The following is a 13,604-nucleotide window of genomic DNA, read 5'->3' as shown; positions in this document are numbered from 1 at the left end:
AAAATACTAAATGTTCAAATAATTTTGAGAGCAAAAAAAAAAAAATATATATATATATATATATATATACCATATGGTTAAAAAAATTTCAAAAGCCCCAAAAAAAATACTAGCTACTCAAAAACAAATTTGAGAAATCAAAAAAATAATAGATATTCATACAAATATTAGATGGTAAAAATATTTTGAGGACACAATAAAATTCCATATGGTAAAAGAAATTCGGAGAGCTTAAAAAAAATATCAAATAGTTAAAAAAATTTCGAAATGCCCCCCCCCCCCCCCAAAAAAAAAAAAAAAAAAAGGTTTTAGAGCTTAATAAAAATATCAATTTTTTTTGGGCTCTCAAATTTTTTTTTAATAGTTGATTCTTTTAGCTTTCAAATTTTTTTTTTTTAACCATTTGGTATTTTTTCTAGCATTAGAAATTTTTTTAAGCCATCTAATTTTTTTTAATCTCTCAGAATTGTTTTTGAATATCTGGTATTTTTTCAAGTTTTTAAAATTATTTTTACAATATGATATCTTTTCGGGCATTCAATTTTTTTTTAATCATCTGGTATTTTTTTTTGGACTTTCAGAATTTTTTTTTAATATCTTGTATTTTTTCAAGCTCTAAGAATTATTTTATTTTACCATCTAATATTTTTTTTTTACAGTACTTGAAATTTTTTTAACCATTTAATAATTTTATTTTTTTAGGCATTCAAAATTTTTTTTTGAACATCTGGTATTTTTTTAGGACTTTCAAGAATTTCTTTAAACATTTAATTTTTCTTGGGCTTTTGAAATTTTTTTAATTATTTGGTATTTTTCTAAGTTCTCAAAAAAATTTTGAAAATTTTGTATTTTTTTTATTTACTCGGAATTTTTTTTTACCATCTGATATTTCTTTTGAACTTTGGATTTTGTTTTTTAACATCTGATATTTACTTTTGACTCTTGGATTCTTTTTCGATTTTTCTAAATGGAAAAATCTGAAAAATAAATTTAAAAAATCAAATTTGGGAATCACACACAGCAGATGATCCCTATTTGACAGTTTCTCCCAATTTTAACCGAATTAGACTAATCTGTAAAATTTTTGAAAACAAGGTCTATGAATATGACAAAATTGATTTTAAAACCTCAAAATGAATTTAGATGATTTTAAAACGTACCAAATTGCAATTATCCCTTAGTTTAACCTAAACCACCCCTCTTTGTATTATCTATAATGCTCGACATTGTCCATCTTATAAGGTTGAACACCTAATAAACTCCAATTAAAACTAATAAATGGTTAGGCTTCCAACATAGCAAGATTATAAATCTATAAATTGCAAGAAGCCTTCTATAATGCATAATTAGGAGACTCTTCTTTTAGTATAGAGCCCATCTAGACAAAACAGGAGCCTTTTCTCCGCTGAATTATGAGTACTTTAAGTAGGGGATTGAAGAAACCATTTTTTCACCATTAAAACATAACCCAAAATGGAAAAACCTATAGCTAGTTTTTTTTTTTTTTTTTTTTTTTTTTGTGGGATAATTAACAGCATCACCGACTTGCCATAAGTTCGAACCAGCCAAGGAAAGATAAGGAAGTACGACCTTTACCAACTCAGCTAACTGCATCCTTAAAAAAGCCTATAGCTAGTTATTTATACCTCTTCATCAGCCATTGCATTAAATGCTTTTCCAATAAATTCTATAATTCCCCAACAAGATATATATGGATCATGCATGCAGGAACATATATTAAAAATATATGCAACCAATCCATTGACAATGATGCAAGTTATCTCAGAAATTACTAGTGTAATATCAAAGAGAGCAATATTCAGATTGGCATACATTTATATTGAAACTCAAGTGGAATTTTCTTCCATATATGGATTATTAATTGGGTCTCTTACGTGTTGAGGAAAATTTTCATCTCTGCTTTTGCTGTTGAAGATGCTCCACCATGGAATGCCAAACACTAACCAAACAACTTTTGAACATTTTTTTTTCACATATTTGGATTTTGGATGACATACTCTGGTCAATTTCAGAGATTCAAATTCGGCCATCAACTCATGTTCATGGAATGATCAAAACATTCTGAAGTGTTTGAAGAAATGTCCAATGCTTGGAAATTGGTTTCAGAAGAGCTTGAGGCTCTTGCAGCTGGTTGACTAAAACTTCCTTTCTTCTGTGATCTGTCAAACGTTACTACGACACTTCCATCAGGGTGTTGAACTATGTCAGCGCTGCAAAATCGCGTCGTTTCTTGAGAAGCAAGCTCCGGAAACTCCAACATATTTGGAATGTTAATCTCCATTCCAGCGAACAACTTTTGGGATTGACATTCCAGACCTCAGAAGATCCACTTGGAACAAAACAGTTTTGTCTCTTTTACTTCGTTTGCATGCTTTTGTGTTAAAGGCAGAGTACATTGCCTTGCAATGCACTCTATGCATCAAATTGAATAATGGAACAGAGCTTGTTTCATCATCCATATCGGGTACTACTGTTTTAATATTCAATGTAAGAGCATCTAAAATGTCACGTAAATATATGCAAATATCTGGATAACAATTGGAATAAATCGGTCCGTTACTGCAGAAGTCACTAATCTCCACCATTGTTAGTAGTGAATCATCAAAGTTTAGCAGCCTGCAATCTCTTAAACATATAAAAATTGACGCATCTAAAGCTTTTCTCGAAATCGGTTTTACAGCAACTTGGAGTGAGCCAATACGCAAATAATTGTATTTGCCTCTGCATTTTTCTACAGACCTTTGTGATAAAAGCCTAACTGTTTCATGTAATCTGACTAAAGAGACTGTCCGTTCAATAACTTCGATTGTATAATTTTTTTTAGATTAAATTTTACTTGTTTGTAAATCTCATGAGTTGGGATTTTGGGGATTTTCTAATTGTTCAATTCTTTTTGGAACTGTTCACTACCAACATTAATGTCCCTTCTTTAAGTAGAATGGGACAACATCGATTTTAATAAATTCATTTTTCATGAAATATTATCCTGCAAAAACATATACAATGCACAAAACAATATAGATATCAGATGGAAAGGAACAAGAATAATGTATGAACATTTGGAGATCAAAGAGTAAATAAAGAAAACATTGAAAATAAATAGAAATTGAAGAATACAAATCTTGATAAAAACTTACACGCTTTTGAACACTCTTGGAGAGTGTAAGAGAGAAACTTGGGACTATAACCGTGAGGAAGAAATCAACTTTCGGGGTTTTTAAAATTATAATTCGAGGAAGAAATTAACTTTCGAGGTTTTTATCTCTTTTTTAAGCTGTTTTACATCTCACAATGGAGCATTGGGTCTTAATTTATAGAAGAATTTTCCGATGAGTGTGTTTCAAAACCAGGAATTTTTATTATTATTTTATCATATTCTACTGTTATAAAATCCGAAAATAATTGAGGTGGCCAGCTCATTGTTTCTTTGGATTGCACACTCAGATGACTGAAATGTTCTATGTTGTTTGTTTTTTGGTTATAAAGTTTTCCTTTTGATCATTGTTGGTTGACTGCCATGTTTCATCACTATTTAGCAGAATCTATAGTCTGTCATATATGTCAGATCTCCACAACCCAGTTACCCATATGACACTTCGCCATTATGTTGTCTACCAAACCCCATTATACCTCAAATTTGCATTACCAAACCCAAGTTTACCAAACCCAAACCCATCTTTCTCCGCTAAATAGAAGCTAGTAAGCAACAAGTTTTATCCAAGTGTTAATCATAATAAGAATAAAGCATGTTGTTTTTGTTGGTTTCTCTTATCTATGAGGAAGTGAAAGCATTTTATGTAAGGGTTATGCTCTATCATACATATAATTTTCAATTATTATATACGATGGAATCAGAATAGCTTATAATATTGTACAACCTCAAACTACAATACATAGACCCATATCAAACTATAGTATATTAATCTTATAAGAAAAAATTATTATCTGATTGTCACGCCACATCATCCATATAGCAATTGCATATAAAAGTTTTCCTTCATCTATAAGATACTACTTATACCTACTTTCTTGAATATATGCTAAAACCTCAGAAAATTGAAAAAATAATGATAACAATAATAAACAATATAAAAGCTTACTTGATCAATCAATTTTCCAAGAGCTTTTACTTTTCTTCCATTTGTGAGTCATCTATAACTTCCCCCATAAAGTACACACTTCAAATCTAAAACCATCTTCTTCATACCAACCAGTCTATATTCATCCACTTCACATATCATAACGCCAATATTGTTGTCACCAGGGCATGCCCACCTTTTCCATCAACTACTTTCTTTTTTTATTTTATTTTATTTTTTTCATTTATTAGACTTATATAGCACGTGACTATCACCTAATTTACTGAAGTTCATACTTAAACAAGTTATTCAATGGGTTTAATCAGGAAACTGACATTTAAAAAGTCGCAAAATTTTATTGACTAGGGAAAGGAAATAGAGAGAGAGAGAGGATAGAAAGATGAGAAATTTTGAATCCCCATAATATCATTTTTACAAGGATTCGAAAGAAAAGAGCAGCAAGTCTCCAATACATTCCTTGTTGGTCTATCAAACTATGTCACTACTTGAACCAAGTTTTCCTCTTGAAAGTTGAAATAGTAGTTATATGTTAGGAGGGAAAAAAAAAATGTACGACAGAAAGAAAGATTATCATGCATAAATAAAGATCACTATGAGTAGTTTACTTAGATTTCTACCACTTATATTAAGCTGATATACGTGACTGGTAAACTAACTACTGACACTAGTCCCGGTTTCAATGGTCCACTTCGCTTATTAAAGGCCCCAAGTTTCTTCTCTGATTTCTTCAACACTTCAAACAGATCCTGAAAGTTCCTCTCATCAAATTCGAGCCTGAATCAGGAAAGAACAGAACCAACTCTCACCACAGAATATACAACCAAGTTCTTCACTATTAACCATAGAATACAACCTCTCTTATCTCCCAAACAAAATACAACCAAGTCCCTCAATATCTGCTACTAGAGCATTTTAGAGCATCTTCAAATTTTATGCAGCACCCTCAGAGCCATTAGCCTTCAGCAGTAAAAGAAGGGGTACAATAGAAAACTGTCAAGAAAGGAGTTCTTAAGCTGAAGTTTCTGGACCTGTCAACTCTCTAGTTTAATATCAAATATTCATGGGTACAAACTCAAGATGGTTCTCAATCGTTTGTTTTATTCTTTCTCAAATCCTTACTTCCACAGCTCAAACCTGCTCAAATTATACCTTCTCAAGAAAACAAACATTCAGCTCCTGCAAGGACCTCCCCGTACTGCAAGCCCACCTCCACTGGAACTATATTCAGTCCACCAGAAGCATCCAAATGGCTTATAGAGCCACACAAACATCAACAGGATGGATTGCATGGGGAATAAATCCAACAAGAAAAGCCATGGCTGGATCACAGGCTATTGTAGCCTTTCACAATCATAATGGGAATTTGACTGTTTATCCAACACCTATAAACAGTTACAACCCATCAATGCAACCTGGATCTCTCAGCTTTCAAGTTTCAAACGTATCTGCAGAATATGCCAATGGTGAGATGACTATCTTTGTTATTATAGGTCCATTAGAAAATGGAGCTGCAGTCAATCACGTTTGGCAAGCTGGAAACACAGTTTCAAACGATATCCCTCAAGTTCACCCATCTTCGGGGCCAAATATTCAGTCCATGGGAACAGTGGATTTTCTCTCAGCATAATATATAGACTAGAGAACTTCAAAATAACTGCCCTCAAGTTTGCAACCCACTGTCTTACACTTCTACTAGTTTCATAAGTTTCTTATTTGGTTTGCTATTAATTTGTACTCATGGTGTGGTGATAATTACAAGTATTAAGTAGTTTAAATTGTTGGTTGTATTCTTACAAAAAATAAGAAAGTCTAAGAAAAATATTGTCATAAATCTGAGACAAATACAGAAAATAACTTTTTAGGCATGGGCAATTAATTTAAAATCACAACTTCTATGTTCTGCATCTTACTAATGTTCTTGTACTTTTAATACGTTATGTCAAATTAGCAAATTTTTACAGTCTAAAATCTAAATAATCTCGAGGCTTCTAAACAAAAGTACATAATGACACAAGGATTTTATCGTAATAAATTGCATGTAAAGGATTTTAACAAAGCTAAGTATGTGAATTAACCACCAAATATAGCAGTTTCTCTTGCTTGGCTTTAGTTACTTGTGATTCTAAGGATTTTATATAATAAATTGCATCTAAAGGTTCTTGACAAGACTAAGTATGTGAAACCACATTACCCACCAAAGGCAGCAGCTCCTCTTGCTTGGCTTTAGTTACTTGTAATTCCAATGTCACCTGTCAAAATGTTAAGAATAAATTTTATATGTCAAACAAATAGGATTATGCAAAGGAGTATATGGAACAAGCAAAATTCCTCCAATGTAAGTAAGTCCACTCTCTATATGGTTACAAAAAATAAGGCCGATTCTCCAAGGGTTCAAACCCACTTGCACACATATAGAAGTTATACATATACATCATATACACAGACAAGCATATATAGGTCTGTATAAACCGGAATTCCCTTTGTTAAATATAAGCATGTGCAGCAGAAGAGTTAAATGATATAGGAAATTTGACATACAACCATAGTATTGACAATTCCAGGGTCAATTGGAAAGAAAATTTCTCTATATTAATACAAGAAAACACAAATTCAAACAACTATTAAGGTCCTCAAAGACCAACTGATACTACAATCTTCTTTTGTTATTAGAAAGATAATGCTCACCTCCTGAAAGATTTCACTGTAAGAGGTCTCTTCAAAGCCCTGCATTAAACATAAGTGAATTTTGTCAGCCTTGTGTAAGGAAGTCTAAAGTGAAATTGTAGAACGTTTTCTTTTTCCAGTAAAACTAACATGCATGTGAAGTATATGCAGGGTCCTTCACCTGCATGCTAGAGTAAAAAAATTTATGCATCTAATGAAAGTCCAACTTTTAACGACTATGCAAAACCAAAGTAAATGAACCTGTTTGAGAGAGAGGGAACAAGAGAGACAGCATACCAATTTCCGGAACATATTAAGTGATGCTGAATTTGATTCTCCAATTTTAGCACGGAAGATGTGGATCCCCAAGTTCTTAACTGCGAATGCCATCATCATTAAAACGGATTCCTTTCCAAGTCCTTTACCACGGCTATGCTAGCAAGGGCAAAACAATGAGAACTACAAGAAAGACAAGTATATGATAGCACATACAAAGTTGACAGTCTCTAGAAAGAGATTGAGAAAAGAATTAAGCTAGAATACAAAGTTGAATCACTATTATCGACAACCACATCTCGCTACACTTCAGTGGCATTTGAATTTCTAAACTTGATTTTGAAATATCATTGTTCAGGATGATAATAAATATGAGTCAGGGTCAAAAGCTCAAAAAAACATTCTGTACAAGCCTCGACACAAAGGACAAGGAAAACACATGCATTTCAACAACCATATTGCATAACCACTTGCAGCTTTCCACAACAGACTGATCAATAGTAAATCCTTTCTCATAAAATATCAATATAAAGTAAACACAATCAAAGAAGTGTAAATTTCTCAGGTGGGCAAGCACATAAACAATTAAGATCAAGAAGAGAAAAACGACATTGGTAATATGACTTTGTAATCTTATAAAGTATAGGCAAGTACCATTTCTGTTCAGCAATCATTATTTCAATCTCTGCCATTTGAGGATCATCCGGATCATTCATATAAATATTCACATCACCTACCATAGCTGAAAAAGGGCACATTGTTATGCATGAAATTGCAATGGAGTGAGACATAGTATGCCACACAAGTCATTAAGCTACTTCCAAGTTTTAAATTACATATAGTTTCTAATACAATGCATAATATACAGCCACCTTTGACTTTTGGAATCATTGATCACGTCTCGATAATGAACCCAACCCCAAAAAGAATTTGAATTTCAGAGTTTAATGCATAACCATGTGAGCGATAAAAACAGTCAACGTGCATTAAAAATAAATAAATAAATAAAATCTTAATTTAAAAAAAGTCCGGGTTGACAATATTTGTTGACAATATTTACTTATTTCTTCTTCTTTCTCGAAAGTACCATTTTAAAAATAAATGACAGAAGAAATTATTAGAAATCTGCTGAATTGAGTAATTCCCAGTTTGGGTTGCTGAAATGTAGGAACAGAACAATTAATTTCTTTCTTTGAGAAAGTACTAGCTTTTCAGTTTTCATGATTTTTTCCATTAAAAGAATGATAAAAACCTTACGCAACCAAAACAAAGATGAAAAATTAGAAAATAAAAATAACGTTTTTTTTTTCAAAAAAAAAAAAAATCCAATTTTCTAGCCGACAAAACAGATAGCAGAAATAAAGCTTCAAATTTGACCAACCTTCTACATGGGGATCACCGTGAGTAAAATCTCCCACAACCAAATGCTTATCCAACACAATGAAAGTCCGTTCTGCAAAAACCCATCTCCAAATCCTTAATCTTTCGCTAAAATTAAAACAACCCCATTATATCTTTCGCCAAATTTAAATGAATATTCAAAACCACAAAGAAGACTAATAAGAATCACATACATAACATATACCATTCATGAAAATCAAGATGACCCAATTCAACTAGTGCAATGCAAAAAAATAGACTATGAATGAAACAAACAAAGAGAGACAGAACAGAACTGAAGGGGTCTTGGTTCCATGAGAGCTGCATCTGATACTCCTGGTCAAGGGAGAGGGGCTCAGAGCCAGTGGCTTGGAGCAGAGCAGGGTCTTGCATCCACTCATGGTATTTCGGCACATGCTCTTTCATGTACGGTACCAATACCACTCTCTCTCCTTCCAGACTCACCTCCATTTTCTGCTTCTCCATTTGGATTTTTCCGCTGCTCTACCACGCTACCAACCCCGCTGATAACAGCGTTAACAGCTAAACGACCTCGTTTTTCGTCGCTCAACCAATATTTACCTATTTACTTTTCTTTTGTCCTTTTCTACTCAATCAAAACGACCTCGTTTTTCAATGCACTGAATATGTTAGAACTTTTGTCTTCTTGTTTTTTTTTCTTTTCTTTTTCTTTCTTCCTCTCTTTTCTACTAGTTAAAACGACATCGTTTTACATGAGTCTCCCATCTACTCTAATGCATTAATATCCTAGTTATCATACCAGGTATACGATTCCAAATTATAATTATAATTATTTTTTACACTGAAATTGTAGGGATTTAACAATTTCAAAAAAAAAAAAAAAAAAACTGTAAGGATTTCAACTCAAGATTATTGTCCCAAAAATCTATTTGTTCCATTGATAGGTTCAAATTATTTAAACAGATAAAATTGGTCAAATCAACCCTAAAGGGTAAAAAAAATAATAATAATAATCATTAATAAATTCGATAGATATTCTAGCTCGTAATAATATTTTTAATTATCCAAAAATTTAACAGAATAACAATATCTACCAACTAAATAATCAATTAGAATAAGCTTTTCCTAGCTTACGTTTGCTTTTATTTTCTCTTTCTAATTCTAAGAAATGTCATGCTTAAAAAGGAGGTTGTGTACGATCACCATTGTTCCTACCAAGTTCAAAAATAATTAGCATAGGAGCTCATTGATAACCACTAGAGGTGCAAGCTTCTTCTTTTTTTTTTTCCAATCAAAAAAAGAAAAGTCTCTAATACTCAAGACTTGGCTTTTTTTGGTCATAGAATTAATGATTAAGATTGACCACATTAATACATAAATATATATAAACTTAAGATATGTAATTAATGCATTTACTGGTAGTGGTAGAGCTTCTGTGAGAAGTGAGATATATTGGATAAATTAATATGGAGATGTATAAGCTTTTCTTAATTACGAATATCCCTTAGCTTCAAAGTCAAGAACAATTCTAGAAACCCCACATTATTTCTTACTTTAATTAATTTATCATCCAAAAGTGGGGAACCACAATCAAACAAAAGTAAGAAAAACCAAACAATAAATATCTATCACGGAACTCAATTTCCTAAAGAAAACAACAAATATACACACATCCACCAAACGATCACACTTAATATTGCCTTAACTTCAAAGCTAAGCTCACACTACAATATTCTTTCATAATTTGTTTCAAGAACTACATCATCACCTCACTGTCATCATCATCACCAAAACACATAAAAACACCTCCTAAAGCTTCCCATCCAATTCATCCCCATTTTCTTCCTCTCTCTCTCTCATTCTCATTTCTCTTCCACACCTACCATGTATCTCCTCTTCTTCTTCCTCTTCCTCTTCTCCAAGTTTCCCAATTTATCATTCTCATCTCATTGCACCACTATCGCCGCAACAAAAACTTTCCAAAAATGTATGACGCTGCCAACCCAACAAGCCTCCATTGCATGGACCTTCCATTCCCACAACCACACCTTAGACCTAGTCTTCTTCGGCACCTTCATATCTCCATCCGGCTGGGTCGGATGGGGAATAAACCCTACATCCCCCGAGATGACCGGAACACGAGCTCTCATTGCCTTTCCGGACCCAAACTCCGGTCAAGTCGTCTTGCTGCCCTACATATTAGATCCGACCGTGAAGCTCCAGCGCAACCCTCTCCTCTCCCGTCCTCTAGACATCCATCTCCTCTCCTCCTCCGTCACTCTCTACGGCGGCAAAATGGCCACCGTCCACAACGGAGCCGCCGTCCAAATCTACGCCACCGTGAAGCTGTCATCAAACAAAACCAAGATCAACCACGTATGGAACCGAGGACTCTACGTCCAAGGCTACTCGCCAACCATCCATCCAACAAGTGCAAACGACCTCTCTTCCATTGCCACCGTAGACGTCCTCTCAGGCTCATCAGCAACACAGCGCAGCACAAGCATCCAAACCCTCAAAACAGTCCACGCCGTCATCAACGCCGTCTCGTGGGGTATCCTCCTCCCGATCGGAGCGGTAACGGCACGTTATCTCCGCCACATACAAAGCCTAGGTCCCGCATGGTTCTATGCGCATGCAGGAATCCAACTATTCGGTTTCTTCCTGGGCACGGTAGGGTTTGCGATAGGCATAAGGCTAGGGGAACTGTCACCGGGGGTTCAGTACAGCCTCCACCGGAAGCTGGGCTTCGCGGCGTTCTGTTTAGGAGCTCTGCAGACGCTGGCGCTGCTGTTCAGGCCAAAGACGACCAACAAGTTCAGGAAGTACTGGAAATCTTACCACCATTTTGTTGGGTATGCGTGCGTGGTGATTGGGGTGGTGAATGTGTTTGAGGGTCTTGAAGTGATGGGTGAAGGGAGGTCGTATGGGAAGTTGGGGTACTGCCTGTGCTTGTCCAGCTTGTTGGGGGCCTGTATAGCTCTGGAAGTGAATTCTTGGGTGGTTTTTTGTAGGAAAGCTAAGGAGGAGAAGTTGAGGAGGGAAGGTTTGATTGGTGGGTCTGATAAAGGCAGTGGTATTATGCATAGTAGGTAGTGTTAACTATATATATATATATATATATTTGAAAGTTTTATTTTTAATATTTTATCCTTTTTTTTTTTTTTTTTTTTTTGAGGAGTGAGTGAGTGAGTGAATCGAATACATTTATGTATAATTTTGGGCAAAAATATATAGATGGAGATTTTTTTTTTTTTTTTTAAGTAAGTGTTCATCGTTGCAATACTTTAGGGACCAAAAAAAAAAGGAAAGGAAGAAGAAGAAGAAGAAGAATGATTACTCTTTTTTAAGTAAGAAAATAAAAATAAAATAAAAAGCCTAAAAAATCGATAGAGATGTCAAGAATGGGATTCGAACCCATGCCCTTTCGGACCAGTACCTGAAACTGGCGCCTTAGACCAACTCGGCCATCTTGACGATTGAGTATGGTTTTCTCAAAAATATGTAATGAAATAATTTCTACAAATTATCATACATTTTGAATTTATTTGTTTTTTCAGTTGGAAAAGAACTATAAAAGTAAATGCAGCCTTCATTTTCAAGGTAATGACTCCATTAGACTCTGTGTATGTGTATGTGTGTGTGTGTGTGTGTGTATTATATATATTTCACATATAATGTATGTTCAGGCCATTTCAAGAATATATAGTAAAAATTATAGGCAAAGGAGCCAAGTGGCATAGTGCTGCTCATAATTGTTGAAGGTGGTCGGCTATTTTTCTGTGTAAGGTATGGTATAAAGCAATTTTATAAATAAATAAAAAAGGTATGGTATAAAGTAGGTATGCATAATTTCTGGTATCAGGTAACTCAGGCCATATCTGGATAAAGCTTACCTTCCAAAATGCCACAGAAAAATAAATATGTATGTCTGTCTCTCTTCCATCTTTATCGGCCACCATTGATTTGGCTCTATCAATTTCTGTGCAATATTGCTTATCTTATGGGTTTTGGTTGTTTTCAAGTTTTGATACGTGGGATGGATTTGACCTTACAGGCTTGTATTAATTTTATTTGTCGAATTTTGAATGCTTTTTATGGGGCTTACTTAGCTTCTTGGTTAACTTACTGCTTCGTTGCACATGACTATAATTTATCAATATGAGGGGATAATTACCTAATTTTCAATTCTTCACCAGAAATCCATCTCTTCAAAAACAAAGGAAACAATTGAGTAATTAGGAATTGGACCAATCTTAATTTGTGTAATTTGTGTGTTCAAAATAAAATCTATTTGATAATATCAAAGGGGCAAATTATTTCCATAATGACAATATCTTATACCTTTTTTTTTTTTTTTTTTTTTGCTTTTTTGTTTTTTCCTCCTTTTCTCTTTTGAACTTTTGGGTAAAAATAAAAATAAAAAAATAAAAAAACAAAGGAGGCAAAATGGTCGGTCTTTGAGGGTTTTTCATGATGCTATACATACCACAATGCTTTTCAAAATTTCAATCGCTTGAAAAAAGTAGTAGTAGTTTCCGCTTATCATGCCACTTGTAGCATGCCTTGCCTGGTCACCACTCGGACATCCCTTGGTGGAGAGAGAGAGAAACTACTTTTCAACCCTCTAAAATATGGTTCAGCCTATATGATTCCATTGCCACTCCAATCAACAATGTCACCCACTGGAAAATTTCAAAATATTCCTCTTTTCTCAAATTAAATAAATAAATCAGCACATATTCGGATGTTTTAATTCATATTTGTGACTTAAAAAGACTATATTTTTTTATGATCTCATACATTACTTTATGCTATAGCCAAGAAATTTTGTTTGCCAGAAAATGTACACCAGTGGTTGATATATATATATATATATATATATATATATCCACCTATACCCTAAAGTCATGAGAAGTGACCCAATAACAATCTATCATACATCATTTTGGCAAATAAAAATTTGGTAGCTCTATTATGGTTCTCTAAAACATGTACAAAAGTTCTTCCTTCTCCCCTTGTTTTTTTTGGTTTGTTTTCTTTTGTGGCCAGTGCTCAACACCCATCAATTAAAAGCTAATTTGATTTTCTAAATGCCAAATAACTTTTAAAAAATAAATAAATAAATAATTTGAGTAAGAAAGACATGCAATGAAATGCATACTTAATGGTGTCCTGTTT

The 13,604-nt window shown here is 33.7% G+C and overlaps 2 protein-coding genes and 1 non-coding gene across 6 annotated transcripts; 1 reads left to right on the top strand and 2 right to left on the bottom strand.

Annotated features, from left to right (window-relative positions):
- Positions 1-2,537: 2,537 nt before the first annotated feature.
- LOC107416988 (GCN5-related N-acetyltransferase 9) lies at positions 2,538-8,972 on the bottom strand. Of its 4 annotated transcripts, none has more exons than XM_060816598.1 (7): positions 8,738-8,968; positions 8,443-8,514; positions 7,716-7,803; positions 7,083-7,215; positions 6,807-6,845; positions 6,317-6,370; positions 2,538-3,007 (listed from the first exon to the last, which is right to left on the bottom strand). In XM_060816598.1, the coding sequence occupies exons 1-7, from the start codon at positions 8,925-8,927 to the stop codon at positions 2,993-2,995; spliced, it is 591 nt and encodes a 196-aa protein (XP_060672581.1). In that variant the 5' UTR covers positions 8,928-8,968; the 3' UTR covers positions 2,538-2,992. The 4 variants fall into 4 exon arrangements, with proteins under 4 accessions (XP_060672581.1, XP_060672580.1, XP_015881029.3 ...); XM_060816597.1 differs by lacking the exon at positions 2,538-3,007 and adding an exon at positions 3,924-5,566; XM_016025543.4 differs by lacking the exon at positions 2,538-3,007 and having other exon boundaries at positions 5,994-6,370; positions 8,738-8,967.
- A 911-nt stretch (positions 8,973-9,883) lies between these two features.
- LOC107416992 (cytochrome b561 and DOMON domain-containing protein At2g04850) lies at positions 9,884-12,095 on the top strand. Its single transcript, XM_016025547.4, has one exon. It carries the CDS (start codon positions 10,308-10,310, stop codon positions 11,517-11,519), a length of 1,212 nt encoding a protein of 403 aa, XP_015881033.1. The 5' UTR covers positions 9,884-10,307; the 3' UTR covers positions 11,520-12,095.
- On the bottom strand, positions 11,820-11,900 carry TRNAL-CAG (transfer RNA leucine (anticodon CAG)). The gene has a single exon. It is a non-coding gene; the product is annotated as a tRNA-Leu (tRNA).
- Positions 12,096-13,604: the final 1,509 nt, after the last annotated feature.

The sequence above is a fragment of the Ziziphus jujuba genome, chromosome 4 (assembly GCF_031755915.1).
Source record: "Ziziphus jujuba cultivar Dongzao chromosome 4, ASM3175591v1".
Lineage (NCBI taxonomy): Eukaryota > Viridiplantae > Streptophyta > Magnoliopsida > Rosales > Rhamnaceae > Ziziphus > Ziziphus jujuba.
The sequence above is the reverse complement of the archived record's forward strand: the minus strand, read 5'-3'. Positions and strand labels throughout refer to the sequence as shown.